Below are 23322 nucleotides of genomic sequence, written 5' to 3' on the forward strand. Positions count from 1 at the left end.
GGTGTCGGTGGGATGGGTCAGTGAGGGGTCGGGCTGGATGTCAGTTGATGGGTCAGTGAGGGGTTGGGGGACTGAGTCAGTACGGGGTCATGCTCGGTCTGGGGGGATGGGTCAGTGAGGGTTTGGGCCCGGTGTCGGGGGATGGGTCAGTGAGGGGTCGGGGTCAGGATTAGGGGATGCGTCAGTACGGGGTCAGGGTCAGGCTCGGGCTCGGTGTCGGGCGATGGGTCAGTACGGGGTCAGGAGCAGTGTCGGGGGGATGGGTCAGTACGAGGTCAGAGAAGGGTCGGGCTGGGTGTTGGTTGATGGGTCAATGAGGGTCCGGCCCGGTGTCGGGGGATGAGTCAATGAGGGGTCAGGCTCAGTGTCCGGGGGGATGGGTCAGTGAGGGGTGAGGTTCAGTGTTCGGGGGGATGGGTCAGGCCCAGTGTCGGGGGGGGGATGGGTCAGCCTCGGGGTTGTTTCTTGACGTTGTATCTGTCTCTATCTGGCAGTGGTGCTGAGGACCGGCATGGCTACATCTGGGACCGACACTACAACATCTGCTTGGCCAAGCTGCAGCACGATGATGTGGTGAACTCTGTTGCCTTCAGTCCCGTGGACCAGGAGATGTTGATCACAGCCAGTGACGACTGCACCTTGAAGGTTTGGCGCTCGCCCCGCGTCCTCCGCATTGTCAGCAGCAAACCCAATCGCAAGAAACTCTCTTTCTTCTGGCTGAGTAAGAAATGACTTTGGCAGATCTCAACTGGCTGTGTTCCCGCTCAGTCTGTCCAGTTTTGGAATTCCTGCCTTCAGGAAATGGGCAAGTGGAGGGGAGAATGTTCAATCGTGTGTTTATTTGACTGTGAGTATCCTCCTTGTCCCTCTATTTGTTGGGTGTTTGCTCACACGTTTGGGTGATATGACCCAGGTTACAGCTGATTCACCTCCAGTTCCTTGTTTGGTGAGTTGGCTCAGCCTCACAGAATTGTGCCACCAATTCAGTGAGTAACCATCAGCTGCCAAACCCTCATCCAACACTGAGCTAAACGTTCACCTCATGCACTATCACAGACAACACAACCACCCTGATTTCTTGGGCTGGGGCTTCTTCCTTAGGGCTACAACTCTTGCTTTTAAAATTGACTTTGCCTTGTTGTAATTCTAATATAAAACATCAAATAAAAATCTTTATATTCTCTATCCCTGAACAGATTCAGGAAGACATTTTCTCACGTGGTTTAAAGTTGCTGTGACAACTTTAAAGCTATGGGCTGGTTACTGAACCGGGTCTGTTTATTTGATTGATAGACAGACCTGTCTGCCAAGCCCAGTTTCCACCTTGGGAGAATTTATTCATGTAGATGGTGAGAGTTTACATGTGTTGTCCCTCATGTCGAAAGAAGCTTATAGCACCAGAATGATTGTGGTACCAACTGAGCAAGTTAATGATCGAACCAGAGCAAAGTAGCAAAATCATTACCCTCAGTCTAATTGAGCTCACGTTCAACACGTCAAGATTTTCGGCAATTTGAGAATCTACATTGTTTAATGAAAATTTAATTTCAGTAGGTGCTCCCCTGAGACATGTGGCTGTTCAGTTTGTTCAACATTAACATTGATGAATATTGGATCTTGAAAAATAAACTAAGAATAGCGTGGTAGTGAGCCAAGGCCAAGGAGTCTACTCCTTTCTCTAATAGCAATCTAACAGCTTCACAGTCACTTCTAACAACATTAAAAATAACAGCTGGGACAGAAATATGTCATCCTTGTCCAGTCTGGCCTCTGTGTGACTAGTCCCACAGGATCCTGCTTCAATGTCAGCTGTTTATCACTCAGCTATGATTGGTCTAGCAACAAGTCAAATATAATTACGCAGAATAGCCAATCCCAGACACACTGATCCTCAGAATAAACTTCAATGACCTCACTACAGTAAATTCTGAACAAGAACTAAAATTAAAATTAAAAACAGTAAAAGTTGATGAACCGATTACGCTAACGCATGATCTATGAGCAGTCACCTTCTCCAGGTAAGTGGGAATGATTTGTAAATGACAGCAGCACTTACACCTGATCTCACTGTATTAACACCACACTAAACCCAACAACTATTTTTAAGAAGTTAGCTAGTGCTCCTGGAGTGATGAAAGAGAACAGGAAGCCTGGGCAATTTCCGTTCATAGACTGAACCTCATCCGTTGGTCTGTTAAGCAAATGAAAGATGTTCAGCTGAAATAGCAGAAGTTACTATTACTCCTGTTTCATCAATCTGCCATTTAAGTTGAAATAGCACATTCTCTTAGAGTGCACCAATGTTTCCCAAGCACAGACAATGCCTGATCAGACAAAAATTGAGTAATTACACTTCTCGCTGCCATGAATGAAGTGAGAAATTCCAGTTTAACTTCCTGTTACCTTAAGGAGCACCTGAAAATTCTTAGCAACTGTTATTCTCAACTATATGTTAAACTCCAACCACCAACTCAAAAAAGTCATTGACCCAGGTTCTTAGTCCCAGCCATGCATTGCATGTAGCACAATGTTCTGTATGAAGTGAAAAATAAATACTTGCATAGTTAAAAACAGTGCCATGTTTCTGTCCTGTTCTCGTCCTCTGCCAGTTCCAGCTGGTTTTAAATGACACCTGAACCCTTGGTTCACCCACCAGCATCATACACTGGGGAATGACTCCTGATCCTTAACTGGGAAGGACTTGCTCCATGTTAGGCAAAGTATATAGTTACACTTTTTATTGTGCGTCGAACAGGAAAGACTGACCAGGCTCAGGTTATTTTGGTTTCAAGAGAAGGCTGGGGACATGACGGAAAAGTGGGAAACCAAACCCTGAGGCCATTATTAGGCAGAATGTGTAACCTGGTTTAAAAGCAACATGAGAGAAAGCCAGCTGATATGTCACAAGGAGGTAGGTATGGAGCAGCAACACTGGCGTTGACCAGGGGGTCAAATGGGCTATGAAACTGAGACACTACACTCATGTTCTTTGAGGAACACCTCCATCTCTCCGTATTATGTTGAGTGATGGATTGTTTGATTTTTGTGTAAACTATTTTCCAACTGGCTTTTCTAAATTGTTTTTCGCCAGATGCCCCAATCCTGGAGAGTGTCCTGAACTGCTTAATAAATAAAATCTAATGTTCAGCAACAATGACGACATTTGGCTAATGGTACAATTAAACCAGTTAAATTGGTTTAATGAAAATAAATCCATTTTCTTTATAGTGCTCACAGTGATATGTGCAGATCAGCAACCAACAAAGTATTATCATGTATGTACAGCAAGAGCACATACCTTGAATGCAACAGATGCACATCCTATATACACTGTGCATCTGATTCTACACACACACATCTCCCCCTCTCTCACACAGTGTACAAGTCTCTTTCTCCCTCACACCCATAGCATACAGGTGTCTCTCTCTCTTTCATGTACACACACGAGTTTAAAGAAGCTCGTCCATTAAATAGGTCTGATCCCCATCAACGAGCCTTAACCTATGACTCTCAATAACAGAGACCCAATCTATACTGAATAAAGGACATGTTCTGAATCCCCAGGAGAAAATGGTCTATAAGGAGTGAAGGGATAATGCTCCCACAGATCCACACACAAGCTCCCATTATCTTCAATGGCAGGATGTGTGGCCCACGTAATGCAATTCAGCATCATCCTATTGCCAACTGTTTCAAATAAATGGAGATGTGGTGCTTTTATTGGTTTATTATTAATGCTAATAAAATAAAAACTAATAAAAGCACAACATCTCCAGTTATTTCAATGACCTGCTGCTTCCTGTGTTATACCAGGAGCCCAGCTTGGAGACACTCTCAGTCCTGCTTTCACTGTCACTGTCACTGGAGCGTGGAATGTTTGGGACACTGTGCTTTTGGTTTCATCCACCCATTACAGAGATTTCCATCAGTTAGCACTGGCCAAACAGTAAGGATCTCTGCCCACAATTTTGTTGCGTTTGATATAGTTTGACACTCAAACCCTTTTTGACTAATGCCATTGTTTACTAACAGTCCTGTCAATATGCTAACCCTAACTGAAAATTATTTAGCTGTAATATTAATGAGGGAATGAGCTACTTTCTCAACTACTATATCTTGAAGTTAAGGAAAGCTGCTGCATACAAAATCCAGGAAGTCAACTGACAAGAGCCTTCAGGCCTGAAGGAATACCATTGGATCATGACTTCAGTTTAAAGAAGCTGGAGTCTATTAAATATGTCTGACCCCCATCAACTCGCCTTAAACTGTTACTCCCAATAACAGAGACAACCCATTCTGAATAAAGCACATGTTCTTATAGACCATTCACTCCTCAATCTCCAGGAGGAAAGGGAGCATTGTTCCCACTGCCCACAGATCCTCCTATCTCCAATGAGGAAGCGTGGCCCACACATTTCAGCAACAAGGACGTTGCTGGGTTGTAAAGAGATGGAGCTGTGGTGCTTTTACTGGGATTCTATTTTAATAGCAGTTCACAGATTTGATACAGACCCATTCCCATCTGGTATCCACAAAAACACGTGCTTTGCATTACACCTCTGCCTCTAAACTAGGTGGCACAATTTTACACCTAACCCACTCCTACACGGAGCGACATTAAACTCTCAGCCCTGCTTTCCGATCTCACAATGGATTGTCCAGCTGTTGTTTACCCAGCTCTTTAATACACAATACCACAGCCTACCCCTGCTCCTGGCTTCCATCTCACAAAGTAACAGGCACTGAACTGACAGCTCTGTTCAGCCCACTGCTTCCCTGAAAACACTCTTCTTTATACATTCCCACATTCTGCCTGCAAGAACCAGCGTGTGTTTCACAGTCACTCACCTGGCTGGCAATCTGCAGAACTCAAACTCACTGCTCAATTTAATTACATTTTCCATCAATAATTTAAATCCCAAACACAATGTCTTCTCAGTCATTGTACAACTACGGACAGGGGCAGCAGTTCATGTAGAAAAGATTGTGAATCCCTACAGTCAAATTCAAAGGTGAAGCTATAGAAGCAGTGTCACTTGGTCAGCAATCCCTCACATCAGGACTGATCACTAACAGTCTGCTTTCACAACTGGTAAGACTACGGCCTGGCCACTGGGTAATTCCCTGAATGCACAGAGTTCATTGGGGAAATCATCCTAATGCAGCAACCTCCCAAACAGCGGAGTATCCCAAGGTTAGAGATTCATACTTCGTCCATGTGATTTACGACAGGCAACCGAGTATCAATGGTCATATTCTGGCCTAATGGGAACTTTCCAAAAACCACAGATTCACCCGATGGAAAAGTTGGAAATGTTCCCAATTATCATGAATGGATTTATGGTCATTTTTTCCTGAACGCGAAGTCTCCCTGTATCTTGACTCACCAAGCTCACATGATCACCTAACACTGTACATTTTGACCAATAGCAATTCATCATGCACTGGCCATTGGTACCACACACAACTTAAAAGGACAAGGTAAGCAATAGTGAGCCAGGTCATATTAGACACTTGCCCATTCTTACAACCAATGAGGTCTCTCCCTTTCTACTGTGAGGTTCACAACAGAGGCCCCACCAAACACCAGCTGCCAATCTCCTCAGATCAGGATCGGACTGGTTTGTTGCCCGTTCGTTGCTCAGCTGAACTCACTTGGTGGAGCATGCAGACCTGGCACCCTGCTGAAACTCTTCCATACTGAAGCCTTGGCCCATCCAGAGACATCAGAAGGAATTAAGCTTCTTAGACCTCCATTTATTCTCAGTAGCCACTTCATCTCTTAGAATTCATTGCTACTGTGTAAAACTTATTTTATATGCAAAACATTATAAATTATTATGAGCTAGAGGCTGTTACAATATAAAAGGGTAAATGGACACAACCAGCAATCAAAGTCCTGATGGAGGGATTCTGAGCATTGCTGAGTCAAGCTTCTGGTTTGGGAATTGTTGGCAACTGCATCCTGTCTTCTTAAGTGTGTTACCTCCACGGTGCACATCACTGCCAAGGCAAGGAAACACCTTCACAGTTAAATGGTCAACTCGTTACACAGCTCAGGGTTAGAGACGCTACCTCATTATTAATGGGCACTGTCCAGGTGGTCTTAGCGTGAGCCCCACTCTCCACGTTGTGATTGGCTGCGGTCAATGTGAAAATTCAGCTCGGGATACAATGCACAAACTGCATAAGGTTGCATTAGTGAGAAGTTGGAAGGGGCACATTGTGTACTTGGCTCAGCAGATGAATCCATGACCACAGGGAACTGTGACCTCTTCCAGGTTAACTCTGCAGCTCACTATGTGGCTGAAGAGTGGGAACAGGGACGACAAGGATAGCTGCTCTTCCTCTCCCGCAGGGAACTACTCACTCCCAGCTCACCCTGCCGAGCAGAATCCCAGGCTTGTTGTGAGGATATACTGTGTCACTGACTACAACATGCCTCAGCCAGGGGAAAGGCAAAGGTACATCCACTGCACCTTGTCTCAAACTGCTCTCTCTCATCTTAATGGCCACAAACTGTGTTTGTGAAAGAAAGATCCTCCTGTTTTTGAAAAGTCTGCAATAAACAAGCAGCTCTTGCAATGGGGAGATACAAACCAGTAATAGTATAGATTGCAGAACTGGCTACACGCTCATTTGATTACAATCATAGAATCTCTACAGTGTGGATACAGGCACTTCACCCTATCGAGCCCACACTGACCCTCCGAAGAGTATCCCACCAAGACCCACCCCCCCATCCTTATAATCCTACATTTCATATGTCTAATCCACATAACTACACATTCTTGGACACTGTGGGCAATTTAGCATGGCCAATCCATCTAACCTACACATCTTTAGACTGTAGGAGGAAACCAGAGCACAGTTGCCTGAGGGTGGAATCGAACCTGGGTCCCTGGCACTGAGAGGAAGCAGTGCTAACCACTATGCTGGCCTACTATGCAATTATCAAAGGGTACAATGATGTAGATAATTCCCATCTGCTAATGATAGAAGTACAGACCAGCCATTACTTAGTTTAATGGCAGTGGCTTGATCTACTCCAGAATAATGACCCAGCAACAAAGAATGTGGGTTAAGTCTAAGCTATGTCAGGTCACCTGGAAATGGGACTCAGCACAGTTACACTGTGACCAGCAGGACAGTGCCACTGGGATGGGAAACTGTTGCTGCATTGTATAGTGGACAGCAGCCCATTCCAGTGTCTGATCAAAGGTCTGTTACAGGTCAGTTAAGTCCACAATGGCTTTGATAAAAATACAGTCTTCACGTGAGTAATTGTTCTTGCTGTCCAGTTTACTAAGTGGACAGAAAAGTGGGCACCCACTGGCAATGTTCATCTCGGTGACTGGTCTCTGGAATGAGGAGGAACTGATATCCGGTCTGAATGCATCGATGATGTGCTCACGGTTAGTCTGGTCCAACAGCAACAGAGTCACCTGCAGGGGAAGAGAACACCGGAGATTCAAAACAGCCACCGAGATCATCATTCCAACATGTGGCCAGTGTTGGCCATCAACAAGAAATGACAGCTGAACTGTGCACAGCAAGATCCCACCATCAGTAACTCATTACTGAACTCACATTGCCATCTTTATCTCATGTTGGCCGGGTGACAAATATTAGCAGAATTCCTCTGCATTTAAGAAAGTGAAACTCACCACTGTCCACCTCTGCTCCTCCCCCAGTGACCAACCCCAGCCCCAGCTTCCACCGCTACCTCTCAGGAACAGGTATTACCCCCACCATCCATATCACCCACCCCCCAAACCGTGGGTGACAGACTGCATCATCATTACTTCCTGCCAGCAACCAAGGAGCCGGAGAATCGACGTTTCGGGCATAAGCCCTTCTTCAGGAAACGTCGATTCTCCTGCTCCTTGGATGCTGCCTGACCTGCTGCGCTTTTCTAGCAACACATTTTTCAGGTCCTCTTCAGCAGACCCCAATCCTCTAGTATTCACCGTTTACCAATACCGGGATGGTGAACACTGAACCCCGGTGTCTATACCAGGACCTACATGCAGAATACAAGAACATTTAACCCCGGGTCACTACCTGCAGCCACTGGCCAATGAGAACACAAACCCACCTTTTGCTTGAAAGGCCACTTCAGCAAACTATCGTAGTTTCCTTTCATAATAACAAAGAAGAGAGACATGTGGGTTCCACGGCCCACCCCATCACCATTCAGATAGACACGCAGGCACATCTTGTAGCCGTATTTACTGGTGTAGAAAGCTGCACAACAAGGAACAAACATTTAATATCAAACGGAGATCCAGAAACAGAGACCAGGAAGTACACAACACAGGCATTCTACATTTAAGTATAGCTTTGGCTGCCAAAGGTAAAGGAATGTAACTGCAATAAAGCTCAAATGTGACTGGCTGAGTGACAGCAAGAGTACAGAGTGTCAAACTTCCTTCCAGTCTGTAAACAACATGATTGCCAGCGATTGGTAAGAGGATGTCTGAATTTCTCAGTTGTATTAATGACAAACTTGGGTCAACCAAGAGGAGGACAATAACAGACCCAATGAATAGACAGGTGGCAAATGAGCTCTTAATGCAGAGCAGTGTGAAGTGATCGAATTGTAATCTTCATTTTATCTCATTCTTCTTACCAAAATCTAAATGGGGTTCAGCAGCAAAGGGACCAGTGGGTATCTGTGGAGAAAGTGCTGACAGATGCAGGACAGTTTGAAAAAAAAGCGGTTACAACGCCACTCTCGGCCTTTTGTAATTGAAGCATGGAGTACAGAGACAGAGGCTTATGGTGAACCTTCAGAAAACACTAGCCTCAGATGAATCTTTGGGGCCAGCTCTGGGCACTGCCCTTTAATAAGGATTTGAAGGAGTGCATTAAAAATTCACAAGAATGAGGTTCCTCATCACTGGAGCCAGCAATGTGGATTAGATTAGATTACTTACAGTGTGGAAACAGGCCCTTCGGCCCAACAAGTCCACACCGCCCCGCCGAAGCGCAACCCACCCATACCCCTACATCTACCCCTTACCTAACACTACGGGCAATTTAGCATGGCCAATCCACCTGACCTGCACATCTTTGGACTGTGGGAGGAAACCCACGCAGACACGGGGAGAACGTGCAAACTCCACACAGTCAGTTGCCTGAGGCGGGAATTGAACCTGGGTCTCTGGCTCTGTGAGGCAGCAGTGCTAACCACTGTGCCACCGTGCCACCCACAAATGGGGCTCAGCACAAATGGATGGATTGGAGGTGGGACTGTTTCTCCTGGAGGAGAAGGTTGAGATATTTACTGAGATGTTCAAAATCATGAGGAATGAGTTAAAAATCACCCAACACCAGGTTATAGTCCAATAGGTTTATTTGGAAGCACTAGCTTGTGGAGCGCTGCTCCTTCAGCAGGACAACCACCTGATGAAGGAGTGACGCTCTGAAAGCTAGTGCTTCCAAATAAACCTGTTGGACTATAACCTGGTGTTGGGTGATTTTTTTTTAAAACTTTGTCCACCCCAGTCCAACACCAGCATCTCCAGATCATGAGGAATGAGGACAGAGCTAACTGGTGGAAGGTTCAAGAAGCAGAAGACAAATGAGGGAATGATGATACAAGGAAGAACAATACCTCCAATCTGTTAAGTGCCATTAACAGAGTGAAATGTCCCAGGTGCTTCAGAGACACATTGTAAAACAAGGTATTGCACAGAGTCAGTAGATAAGTCAGTACATTTCTCTCTGGGCACGCAGAGTCAGGCTTCTATACAGAGTTGGATAAATAGATGGAGAAGAGGAGTTGGGGATGGGCAGGGGACTGGCATTCACTGAACTGATCTTGGAGGAAGCACCTTTCCACAGAGCAGGCATGGAATTTCTCCCCAAAAACTCAGCTATGACTCAAATAGATCAATAAAGCCAGAGATTGTTACAAGTTCTGTTAATAGAAAAAAGCCTTGCACAAGAACTATGTTTGAACCTGTTTGTCATTAACTTAAAAGGACTGAATGGAATTCCCCTGTTACAATGGTGTCAGGAAACACATATGGAGTTGGCTTGAATAAACAAAGAATTCTTCCTGGTTACGAGTGTTTAATGGGGGTAATGTGAGGGAACTCTGTATCTAACCCAGAGTAAAGTTGTAACTGTTCCTGGAGTGTTTGATACAGACATTGTGGAAGGAGCTTTACTCTGTACCGAACCTTCTGCTGTTCCAGTCCTGGGAATGTTTGAGGTGTATTAGATGCACAGGTGGACAGCTTGAGAGATACTTGACATCTTTGCTTAGAGTCATACAGCACAGAAACCGACCCTTCGGCCTAACTAGTCCAGGCTGACCATAAACTAAACTGGACCCATTGGCCTGCGTTTGGTTGATATCCCTTGAAACATTTCATGAATCATGAACTTATACAATTAAAAGTAGGGCCTTGCATTTCAAAGATAACACTTGCCCTGGTTTGTTTCTCCAAAATGCAATATCTTGCGTTTATTCAAATTAAACCTCATCTGCCACTCCTCAGCCCATTATCCCAATTGATCAAGATCTCTTTGTAATCTTAGATAATCTTCTTCACTGTCCACTACACCATCAATTTTGGTGTCATCCATAAACTGACTAACCATGCCTTTTGTGTGAATGATTGAGATGAGAATATAGATGACAAGCAGAAGTGGACCCAGCACCGTTCCCTGTGGAACACCGAGAAGGCTAGTGACAAGCCTTCAGTCTGTAAAACAACCCGTCACCATCTCTTTGGCTTACTGGCAGGACACAATTTTGCATCCAATTGGAAAGCTTACCCAGCTGGTTTTTAAAAAAAAAGTGAACTTCACATCTAGCTTCCACAGGGTGGTCTTTCTGATGTCTCAATAAGTCAAGTAAACAAAAAAGTGCACTACTTAAATTCTACTTGGTAAACATTCACTTCATTCCAATAGTATAAAATCTCCAACATTATAGCCATCATTAAAAGCCATGAATTCACAGCAGGACAGGCCGCGACTGAAGGAATGAACAATACAACGGCTGTGAAGGGACTGTGATATATTTCCAGGTCAGGGTGGTTATGAAGACAGGTTGAGTAGGTTAGGATTGTTTTCATTAGAAAAAAGGAGATTGAGGGGGGACCTGATTGAGGTATACAAAATCATGAAGGGTATAGACAGGGTGGGTAGAGACAAGCTTTTTCCCAGGGTGAAGGATTCAATAACAAGAGGTTCAAGGTGAGGGCTGAAAAATTTAAGGGGGATACACGCGGCAAGTATTTTACACAGAGGGTGGTAGGTGCCTGGAACGCCAGCAGAGTGGTACAGGCAGGCACAGTAGATTCATTTAAGGTGTGTCTGGACAGATGCACGAGTAGGTGGGGAGCAGAGGGATACAGATCCTTAGGTATTGGGTGATAGGTTTAGATAGGGGATTTGGATTGGCACAGGCATAGTGGGCCGAAGGGCCTGTTCCTGGGCTGTAAACTTTCTTTGTTCTTGGTCAAATAATTGGAGCAGAAGTTGTGGGTGATTGGGGTTGTTCCTATTTGTTACTGTCTTTCATCTTGGGTGGTAGAGATCATGGGTTTGGAAGCGGAGGACGCTTGGGGAGCTGTTGCAGTGGGGTACATACAGCTGTCACTGAGCATTGGTGATGGAAGGAGTGCATGTTGAAAGTAATGAATGGTAATTTTAAAAAAAAATAAAATCAACCTATTTTGTCATATGCTGACATATCTCTGTGCTGGACAAAACTCAAACCTGGACCTTCTGGTCCACAGATAGGACACTGCTCCACAACAGTCTTGTGTTAGTATAGCAAGTAATTGATGCTAAGGTGAGAATCAGGAGATAATTGATAGCTGGATACTTAAAACATGGAACCTGTGGGTTTTGTGGTGCAGGGCAGTGTCTCTATCTCTGGACGAGAAGGACCGGTTCATGATCCACCTCAGGATGTGATAGCTACAAAGGTATGTCATAAAAATCATTTTTCGTGGAATCAACTGGTTTAGCGTGTTAACAGGAGGAAGAGCTGGGGTAGAGACAGCACAAGGCAACTCTGTGAAGAGAATTTATTGACTGGACCGGTTCAGGTCTCTCCATTTCCGTTTGAGCAGCTTGGGTTAGAAGCGATTAACAGAGGCAGCACAGGATGGCTGCCTAAACATTGGAAACAAAGATTTCCTTCAGGTTGTGATTTGAGTTACTTTGCATTTGGAATTAGTTATTCTTCTCCAAACATGTCTGAATAGGTTTTCCCCATCAGTGCCTTGTGAGACTGGACCTCATGATTGACCGGACAATGAGGTAGAGAAGTGACAGGGGTTACTTCCTCGTCACGGGAAGAAACAGGTCACGGCCTTGGCACTGATGCTTCTAACGCAAAGCAGGGCCAAGAACCTTTATACCTGGAACTCCAGCCTCAAACGTCTGACATAAAGGATGGTTTGGAAATTCAATTCAAATTTATGGACAAAATTTAAGAAAGGTGACGTATTAAAGAAATGGTCAAACTTTGACAAATTTGGGAAGCTAGATGGTTTTCTAGTGAAGAATTTATAAAACCATATTCAAGGTTGAAAGCAATGTATTTGGATCACCCTGAGTTATTAATCTCCAGAGATTTACCGGTAAGCATAAAGGTGTTGAACATGGGTAGACTCTGAGTACTAAGTGGAGTTAGTTTTTTCCTGAAAATCTAAACTCTGCCTTGTCACAGGCGATCCTTGCAAAGAACTTGGTGCAAACTGTTGGGGCTACAATCCATATCGGCTGGTTTTTGAGAAAAATCCAAAATATTCTTTGGAGTTAGTGTTTCAAAAAAGAATACAACTGAGATGGTCTCTCAATACCAATTTTATTGAGTATTCAAATGCTCTGTAAACAGGACAAAAGGGTGAGATTTCAGAGGAAATTTTGTATAAAGCCATCAGAAATATAGTTTAGGCAAGGGGATGGGATATTGATTAAATTAGATTCCCTACAGTGTGGAAACAGACCCTTTGGCCCAACAAGTCCACACCGACCCATTCCCCTCTGACTAATGCATCTAACACTATGGGGCAATTTACCACGGCCAATTCACCCTGACCTGCATATCTTTGGAGCACCCCCGAGGAAACCCACGCGGACACGGGGAGAATGTACAAACTCCACACAGTCAGTCACCCGAGGGTGGAATCAAACCCAGGTCCCTGGTGCTATGAGGCAGCAGTGCTAACCACGGAGGCAATGTGCCAGTCCATATATCATAAAAGAGGAGAGCACAACCAGTGATTCACATCCAAGCAATCAGGCTGTCAGTGTGTGTTCCTTGCGGATCACTGGCACAGATTACACTCTTACAGAATATGAACAAGTCTGAGAAAGTGAGGAGGCATGATGCACTTGATACACACATCCCATAAGCAGATTACAGCAGATGAGGGATTGACAAGAGTATGGGCAAAATGATACTGATTAACGAGATAGGGCTAATGATTCTCATGGTGCTGACTTTGAGCAATAGCCTAAGGTAACACCCACGCCAGAAAGGCTGATGAACGGGGGATTGCTATCACTGAAGGGAAAGCTACCAGCAAACATAAACACAGGCTATATGTAAATCACAAGGGGGCACTGATAGTGTTAATGGTAGGTAGCTTTCCCTAGGAGAGAGGAATTTCAAGATCGGGGGCATTTTTTTTTATACACACAGAGGGTGGTTTGCATGGGAATAAACTTTCTGAGGAAGTGGTAGAATCGGGCACAGTTCCAAAATTATCTAAGTGTCTTTTCAAAGTACATGAATAGGAAAGGTTGGAGGGCCATGAGCCAAGGAGCAGGCAGGTGGGACTAGTTTAGTTTGGGATTATGGTCAGCATGGGTTAGTTGGACCGAATGGTCCACTTCCATGCCGTATGACTCTAATGAGGGACAGGAGTAAGATTCATGGGATCGTAAAAGATATGGAAGATCAGAAAATATGAGTTCTGAAATTGGACCTGGAAGTAAACATGGCCTTGGGCAAAGGTCAAGAGTCATAACCCAGGGAGATCTTATTGTGTTCTCCAGTGAAATCAGAGAAGGAGCAGAGAACATTGCTTGATAAGAACAAGGACTGAGGAACAGCCTGGGAATCTCAGGAGAATTTGAACTCCTCACAATTAAGAATGTTTAACAGCTACTAATAATTGAGAAGTTGATAAAGGGTACCAAATTAAAAAAAAAGAGTTGGAAAGCTGGAAAGAATTTGATATATAAGTGCAACTGGAGACTGACCAGACAACGATACCCACGTCCCACAAATGAATTAAACACAACACAGAAGGTCTACATATGGGACAGCCATGTTTATCACACCGATATACATATCATCAAGGTGGATGCCTAAGATAAAGCTAGACTAGTGGCTTAGGCTTTCAAAGACAGACTTGGTTATCAAAATTAGTGTAGTTGGACAAGGTACATCATACAGATAGCGTTGAGGAGAGAAGGTGAGGTGAAGCAAGGGCTGCTGGGAAGAGTAAGGGCTTAATTTATATTTGGGCAGTGGCTAAACCTGAGATACTACGCATGTAGTATCTCCCTCCTGCCCCCTCCTCTAACCGGAAGAAAAAGATTCTGTAAGGTAAGGCTTTTATTTCTTTTTTATCGTTCTTTTTCATATATTTAATTGCATTGTTTGGTTTTAGTTAGTTCATATAAAGCTAAGCTTACAATGGCAGGGGACCTCAGACCCGTGACATGTGCCTCTTGCTTGACGCGGGAGCTCAGGAACATGTCTGATGTCCCTGACTCTTACACTTGCAAGAAGTGTGTCCAGCTGCAGCTGTTTGACCACATGACGGCTCTGGAGCTGCGGATGGACTCACTGTGGAGCACCCGCGATGCTGAGGTGGTTGTGGATAGCACGTTTAGTGAACTGGTCACACTGCAGGTTAGAATTACTGCGGCAGACAGTGAATGGGTGACCAAAAGGCAGAGAAAGAGTAGGAAGGCAGTGCAGGTGTCCCCTGCAGTCATCTCCCTCCAAAACAGGTATACAGTTTTGGATACTGTTGGGGGAGATGGCTCACCAGGGGGAGGGCAGCAGTTACCAGGATCATGGCACCGTGGCAGGCACTGCTGTTCAGAAGGGCGGGAAAAAGACTCGTAGGGACATAGTCATAGAGGATTCTATTGTGAGGGGAGTCGATAGGCAGTTCTGTGGCCAAAAACGGGACTCCCGGATGGTATGTTGCCTCTCAGGTGCTCGGGTCAGGAACGTCACCGATCAGCTGCAGAACATTCTGAAAGGGAGGGTGAACAGCCAGTTGTCGTGGTGCATACAGGCACCAACGATATAAGTAGAAAACGAGAAGAGGTCCTGAAAGATGAAGTCAGGGAGCTAGGAGAGAAGTTAAAGGGGAGAACCTCAACGGTAGTGATCTCAGAATTACTACCAGTGCCATGTGCTAGCCAGTGTAGAAATGAAAACATAGGCAGGATGAACACGTGGCTTGAGAGATGGTGTAGGACACAGGGGTTCAGATTTGTTGGACATTGGGAGCGGTTCTGGGGAAGGTGGGACTATTACAAAAGGGACGGCCTACATCTGAACCAGACCGGAACCAATATCCTTGGGGGGAAGTTTTGCTCCTGCTGTTGGGGGGGGTTTAAACTAATGTGGCAGGGGACTGGGAACCAGAAGAGAAAACAAATAGGCAGCGAGGTAGAGACTGGAGACTGTAAGAATCATGAAGATAGCATTAATAAAGGGAAGAGTAGGCAGAGAGCGGATAAGCGCAAAAGAACTGGTGGCCTGAAATGCATCTACTTGAATGCAATGAGTATAGTGGGTAAGGCAGATGGACTTAGGGCTTGGATTGATGCCTGGGGGTATGACGTTATTGCAATCACAGAGACTTGGCTGAAGGAAGAGCATAATGATTGGCAACTAAATGTTCCAGGATATAGACGCTTTAGAGAGGGCAGGGAGGGAAGTAAAAGGGGAGGGGGGGGGTGGGGGTGGAGTTGCATTGCTGGTCGGGGATGATATTACGGCTGTGCTCAAGGAGGACACTATGGAGGTCGTGGGTAGTGAGGCATTATGGGTGGAGCTGAGAAATAAGGGTGCAGTTACATTGTTGGGGCTGTATTACAGGCCTCCCAACAGTGAGCGTGAGGTAGAAGAACAAATAGGTAAATAGATTATGGAAAGATGTAGAGGCAATAGGGTAGTGTTGATGGGAGATTCAAATTTTCCCAACATTGACTGGGATACACTTAGCGTCAGAGGTCTGGATGGAGTAGGATTTGTAAGAAGCGTCTAGTTTTCTAGAGCAGTATGTCAAGAGTCCAACAAGGGAAGGGGCCATATTGGACCTGGTACTGGGGAATGAGCCAGGACAGGTGATAGAAGTTGCGGTGGGGGATTTCTTTGAGAACAGTGACCACAATTCTGTATGTTTTAGCATACTCGTAGATAAAGATGAGAGTGGTCCTCAGGGAAGAGTACTAAACTGGGCCAAGCCCAATTATATCAAAATTAGGCAGGAGCTCAGAAATGTGGATTAGACACAGCTATTTGAATATCCTATTTGATATGTGGGAGGCTTTCAAAGATAGGTTAAAGATAGTGCAGGATAGGCATGTCCTGTTGAAGGCAAAGGATAGGAAGGGCAAGATTCGTGAACCATGGACGACAAGAGAAATTGTACAACGAGCCAAGAGGAAAAGGGGAGCGTACATAAGGTCTAGGCAGCGAAGAACAGAATGGGCCGTGGAGGAATATCGGAAGAGTAGACAAAGTCTTAAACGCGGAATCAAGCGGGCTAAAACGGGTCATGAAATAGCTTTAGCAAGCAGAATCAAGGAGAATCCCAAAGCATTTTATTCTTATATAAGAAGCAAGCAGGTAACTAGAGAAAGGATTGGTCCCCTAAGGATAACGAAGGAAGGCTGTGTGTCGAACCCAAGAGAATGGGTGAGATTCTGAATGATTACTTTGCATCAGTGTTCACTGAGGAGAGGAACATGATGAATCTTGAGATTAGAGAAGTTTGATTAGTCTGGATCACGTTGGCATAAGTAGAGAAGGTATGTTGGGTAGGCTAGAGGTTATTAAGGTAGTCAAATCCCCAGGACCGGATTGGATCTATCCCAGGTTGCTGAGGGAGGTGAGAGAGGAAATAGCTGGGGCCGTGACAGATATCTTTGTGGCATTCTTAAACACTGGTGAAGTGCTGGAGGACGGGAAGGTTGCTCATGTTGTCCACCGTACAAGAAGGGTAGTAGGGATATTCCAGGTAACTACAGACCAGAGAGCCTGATGTCGGTGGTGGGAAAATTGCTGGAGAAGGTACTAAGAGATAGGATCTATTTATATTTAGAAAAGAATGGGCTTATCAGTGATAGGCAACATGGTTTTGTGTGGGGGAGATCGTGCCTTACTTACTTAATACTTACTTCGAGAAAGTGACCAAGTTGATAGATGAAGGAAGGGCTATTGATTGATATCATATTCATGGACTTTAGTAAGGCGTTTGATAAGGTTGCCCATGGTAAACTAATAGAGAAAATGAAGTCACATGATGTGCAGGGTGTTGTAGCTAGGTGGATAAAGAACTGGTTGAGCAACAGGAGACAGAGAGTAGTAGGTGAAGGAAGTTTCTCAAAATGGAGAAAGGTGACCCAGTGGTGTTCCACAGGGGTCAGTGTTGGGGCCACTGTTGTTTGTGATATACATAAATGATCTGGAAGAGGGCACTGTTGGTATGATCAGCAAGTTTGCAGATGACACAAAGATTGGTGGAGTAGCAGAAAGCAATAGGGACTGTCAGAGAATACAGGAGGATATAGATAGACTGGAGAGTTGGGCGGAAAAGTGGCAGATGGATTTCAATCCAGACAAATGTGAGGTGATGCATTTAGGTAAGACTAATTCTAGAGCGAATTCTCCAATGAACGGAAGGGCCTTTGGAAAAGTTGGTGAGCAGAGAGATCTGGGAGTGCAGGTCCATTGTACCCTGAAGGTTGCTGCACAGGTGGATAGAGTGGTCAAGAAGGCATATAGTATGATGCCTTCATTGGACAGGGTATTGAGTATAAGAGCTGGCAAGTCATGTTAAAATTGTACAAGACATTGGTTCGGCCGCATTTAGAATATTGTGTACAGTTCTGGTCGCCACATTACCAAAAGGATGTGGACACTTTGGAGAGGGTGCAGAGAAGGTTTATGAGGATGTTGTCTGGTATGGAAGGTGCTCGCTATGAAGAGAGGTTGAGTAGGTTAGGTTTATTTTCACTAGAAAAAAGGAGATTGAGGGGGGACCTGATTAAGGTTTACAAAACCATGAAGGGTATAGACAGGGTGGATAGAGACAAGCTGTTTCCCAGGGTGAAGGATTCAATAATGAGAGGTCATGCTTTCAAGGTGAGAGGTGGAAAGTTTAAGGGGGATACATGCAGCAAGTACTTCACACAGAGGGTGGTGGGCGTTTGGAACGCGTTGCCAGCAGAGGTGGTAGAGGCAGGCATGGTAGATTCATTTAAGATGCGTCTGGACAGATGCATGGCAGGTGGGGAGCAGAGGGATACAGATGCTTAGGAACTGACCGACAGGTTGATACAGTACATTTGGATCGGCTCAGGCTTGGAGGGCCGAAAGGCCTGTTCCTGGGCTGTAAATTTTCTTTGTTCTTTGTTCTTCTATGCTGCAGAAATTCACCAAAGATCCTCTGGCAGCACCTCCCAAACCCACAAACACTTCCATCTAGACGGCCAAGGTCAGCAGATACATAGGAGACACCACCACTTGCAAGTTCCCCTCCAAGCCCCTCACCATCCTGACTTGGAAATATATTGCCATTCCTTTACTGTCACTTGGTCAAAATCTCAGAATTCCCTCCCTAATAGTATTGCTGGTCAACCTATCACACGTAGACAGGAGTGATTCAAGGAGGCATCTCACCATCACCTTCTCAAGGGCAACGAGGATGCTGACCAGCCAGCAACACCCCAACCCAGAGATGAATAACAATAATTTCCCTATGGCAGGAAAAGGGAGCCAGACATTTTCTTAGCTGTTTTAGTGACATATTCCTGGGAATGTAAATTGATGGATATAAAAGCTTCAGTTTCATAAGGGAGAAAACGTCAAAGGTTAGCTAAAGAAGCTAACAATACAGAAGGCAAACTGTGGCAATTAAAAAACATGTTTATTGTTGATTGATGTATTAAGTGTGGGTGGTATTCCTTAGGCAGGTCTATTGTACTGGAAGCAGATTGTGTTCAGTTAAACGCAAACCCAGACAGGTTTTGCAACTTCCCAAGCACCTGGACATTTGTGATTGCAACCAGTAGAAACTGGAGAATGTGGACAATAGGTGATAAATAAAACTTTTTTAAGGAAGGTTGGTAGTCAGGCCTCAAGATGCTTTAAATACGTAGGATTAGAAATCAAGCAGAATAAATAGGGAGTGACTGTGGATCGGAATCTTACAGTGAACATGACAATCACATCCCAATAAATTAAACCAGATCCTCACAGAAAGACAGTCTGACATCCAAGGTCAGGTAGACCAGTTAAAATGTTTGACTGGTCAGTTTAAGTGATGGCACACTCAGACTAGACTTTATTCCTTCCCAGTGGAACACTCAGACTGGCATCAAGTTCCCAGTCCTGGATGATCCGGAAGCTATCAATTTTGCCATTTTTAGTGAAGCTTCACGTGCCAGTCTCCCGGGTGGATCCTTCAGTAAGGCGGAGTTTATCATATTCTTGGTGAAGGAATCCTAAATGTTGTCCCGTGGAATGGGAAGCCAGGAAATTAAAAAGGGGAGTTAAAAGCACCTTAGCGGCTGAAACACTAGCATCATTGAAAGCAATACTTGCCTAATATTCTGAATAAAATCTGATTTAAAAAAAGGTTAAACAAAATGCGTAGTTCCCAAGAGAGTAATCATCCACAATACATTCTGTGGTAAGGATGCTGCCGGGACTGGAAGGTTTGAGCTATAGGGAGAGGTGAAATAAAATGGGGCTATTTTCCCTGGAGCATCAGTAACTGAGGACTGACCTTATAGGGGTTTTTAAATCATGATGGGCATGGATCAGGTAAATAGCCAAGGTCTTTTTTTCCTAGGGTGTGGGAGTCCAAAACTGGAGAGCATAGATTTAAGGTGGGGGGAGATTTAGAAGGTATTCTGTGTAATGTTTTCATGCAGAGGGTGGTACGTGAATGGAATGAGCTGCCAGAGGAAATGGTGGAGGCTGGTACAATTACAACACTTAAAAAATGGGTTCGTGTTTAGGAAGGGCTTAGAGGGATAAGGGTCAAATGCTGGCAAAGGGGACCAGGTCAGATTGGGATGTCTGGTCAGTGCTGATGAATTGGACTGAAGGGTCTGTCTCTGTGCTGTATGACTCCATGACTATGTCTTAGGGAAACATGTCTTTTCATAAGAAATTATCATAAGTTTTCAAAAAGGGGCATCCTGTTCGAAGAACATTTAAAACAATCCAAACAGACAACTAATTTTCAAAGTACAAAAATTGCAACATGCTCCACACTCTCCGAGTACTGCACACAGCTGTTCTGAACAATACGAGTTGAAGGTAGTTTAGAAACTCCCAGGCCAATTATATTTGCTGCAGCCCCAAGAAGTCTGTTTTCCCTGTGTACACTCGGTGTGTTAGATAGGAGTGGGCAGGCAGATCAGAGATGGTCATACATCAGACTCTCTCTTAAATGGAGATCAGCACTATCCTGCATTGGTGGAGAGAACTGGAATAGTAAATCACAGGCAAGGCAGGCAGCAGATGCACAACTTCATGACCAGTTCTACTCATTAATATCCAAAGGTTGACAGGCAACTCTCACCTTACATGATGAGAAGAAGCACCTTGAAGGTTACTTAGGAATGTCTGGCAGCGATGCAGAGCCACTCTATGGCTGTTGACCGTGATGAATAGGTCAATTACAGTGTTCCAGATTATCAGTTAGGGTTAGACATTTCTTCACCCAGAGAGTGAACAGTCTGCGGAATTTTCCACCACAAAAAATGGTGAGGTCAAAATATTTAACACTAAGACACCTTTAACCCTAAGAACTACATCTAACTCATTGAAAACATTTGAAGGGTATGGGGAGAAAGCAGGATGAATTGGATGATCGTATTGAACAGCATGAAGGGGCAGGCTCAAAGGGTTGAATGGCCTACTCCAGATCTTAGCTTCTATGTTTTTATGTAATGCCCTTTTACTGGAATGAAGCCAACTGACTGCTGGGAAATCCTCACTGGATCGACTGCCCTCTTGCTCCACGTTCTATCCAGCCCTTCTCGTGATAAACTCTGCTGACCTCACAGTATAGGGCCAGATGTTGGAAGGACAAAGCATAGGCCACTATGGCATGAAAGTAATGCTTGCAAGTATTTAGTACATTTGGCAGAGACTGCCCAGTGGTAACACCATGTGGTTTGTGGCAAGGGGCAAAAGCAGAGAAAGCCCCTGTTTCAGCATCAACCACATCTGCCAAAATAGCCAGGCCTTGTGTCTTGATGGAAAAGCAGCTGAGAGACGGGGGAATGCAGCAAACCACCCTTTCTCCAGCAGAAGGGAAATCCTTACTGCTAAACATTCACCAAAGTCTGACCGACACAGGATTCCATGCACGAAAAATAACACCTCCTCACTACACCCATATTTCGCTGCCTCTCTGTTCCTCTCAAATTTCCAAATTCCAACATAGTCACAATTGAGGTCCCAGCATCCATTTTTCCAACCACTGACCTCCCAGGCATCACAGACCATAACAAAAGACATTATGCCTGGATGTAGCGAGCACGGATTGCTCTCTGTAAGTAATCCGACAACACGGAACTTACCTGGGGAGAATATAGCAGGCGATCGTTGGGTTTTAGCCTCCTGTCGTCTTCGACCGAAATCGGATATTTTCCAGATAAAGATTCCATTGTCAGTGCTGTACTCCAGTGCCTGCAGCTTCAGTTCCAGCTGTGCTATAGACAGGTCTTTCAAGGCTGTAGCATGCTCCATCTGACGCACCTGAATGACAGGAACAGGCCATGCAGATCCATGACATAAATACCATCGTTAGTGACAACCTTACACCTTATCCCAAGGTTCATTCGAAGAGATTTCACTCCATGTAAAGTGAATGTGAGGTAGAAACACATAACATCTTGTCCTTCAAAACTTGCAAGGAGAAAGCATTATGAACAGAATAATGGTTCTGGTGAGGAAAATTCTGTCGCTGTAAAACACAAGGTGCAGCACTAATGGGGATTGGCCTGACACTGTATAACACTGGGATACAATACTGGTGGGGACAGGTCTGTCACTGTATAACACTGGGGTACAGTACTGGTGGGGACAGTCTGTCACTGTATAACACTGGGGTACAGTACTGGGGGGGACAGGTCTGTCACTGTATAACACTGGGGTACAGTACTGGTGGGGACAGGTCTGTCACTGTATAACACTGGGGTACAGTACTGGGGGGGACAGGTCTGTCACTGTATAACACTGGGGTACAGTACTGGTGGGGACAGGTCTGTCCCTGTATAACACTGGGGTACAGTACTGGTGGGGACAGGTTTGTCACTGTATAACACTGGGGTACAGCTGTCCCTGTATAACACTGGGGTACGGTACTGGTGGGGACAGGTCTGTCACTGTATAACACTGGGGTACAGTACTGGTGGGGACAGGTCTGTCACTGTATAACACTGGGGTACAGTACTGGTGGGGACAGGTCTGTCACTGTATAACACTGGGGTACAGTACTGGGGGGGACAGGTCTGTCCCTGTATAACACTGGGGTACAGTACTGGTGGGGACAGGTCTGTCACTGTATAACACTGGGGTACAGCTGTCCCTGTATAACACTGGGGTACGGTACTGGTGGGGACAGGTCTGTCACTATATAACACTGGGGTACAATACTGGTGGGGACAGGTCTGTCACTGTATAACACTGGGGTACAATACTGGTGGGGACAGGTCTGTCACTGTCTAACTGTTGTGTGGTACCATTTTGGAATATCCATCAGCACTGCGCCCCAGTGTTATACAGTGACAGAGCTATCACTTATCTTAGCTAAGCAGAATTTTGATGAATGGGTTAAGATGCATTTATTGGGCTGGGGGTGGGGACTATTTCAGGATCCTGTACAGTGATGTGGGTCAGCAGTCAGACATTGACCCATGGGTCCTGCTCCACCAGGTCCTGCATTCTCTCACGGTTTGAGTGACTTCGGTCACAGACTGTTGCTGTGCACAAAGGAGCCCTTGTGTAAAACATTGGGGGGGGGGGGGGGGTGCAGTGCTGGCCTATCGCACCGTATTGTAGTCGTGGGA

The 23322-nt window shown here is 45.1% G+C and overlaps 2 protein-coding genes across 5 annotated transcripts in view; one reads left to right on the forward strand and one right to left on the reverse strand.

Annotated features, from left to right (window-relative positions):
• The window catches only part of fbxw5 (F-box and WD repeat domain containing 5), a 118904-nt gene extending 116331 nt beyond the window's left edge, over positions 1 to 2573 (forward strand). The window contains exon 9 of the mRNA XM_072566242.1: positions 495 to 2573. Coding sequence (XP_072422343.1) covers positions 495 to 732 — 238 coding nt within the window. The 3' untranslated portion in view covers positions 733 to 2573. The remainder of the gene's footprint in view (positions 1 to 494) is intronic.
• A 601-nt stretch (positions 2574 to 3174) lies between these two features.
• traf2b (Tnf receptor-associated factor 2b) overlaps positions 3175 to 23322 on the reverse strand; it is a 64414-nt gene continuing 44266 nt past the window's right edge. For all 4 annotated transcript variants that reach the window (XM_072566246.1, XM_072566243.1, XM_072566244.1 and 1 more), the window contains 3 exons: positions 21832 to 22009; positions 8099 to 8247; positions 3175 to 7445 (listed from right to left, as the gene is read on the reverse strand). In XM_072566246.1, the coding sequence (XP_072422347.1) occupies positions 7227 to 7445; positions 8099 to 8247; positions 21832 to 22009 (546 nt within the window). In that variant the 3' untranslated portion in view covers positions 3175 to 7226. The remainder of the gene's footprint in view (positions 7446 to 8098; positions 8248 to 21831; positions 22010 to 23322) is intronic.

Source organism: Chiloscyllium punctatum, chromosome 49 (assembly GCF_047496795.1).
Source record: "Chiloscyllium punctatum isolate Juve2018m chromosome 49, sChiPun1.3, whole genome shotgun sequence".
NCBI classification, from domain to species: Eukaryota; Metazoa; Chordata; class Chondrichthyes; order Orectolobiformes; family Hemiscylliidae; genus Chiloscyllium; species Chiloscyllium punctatum.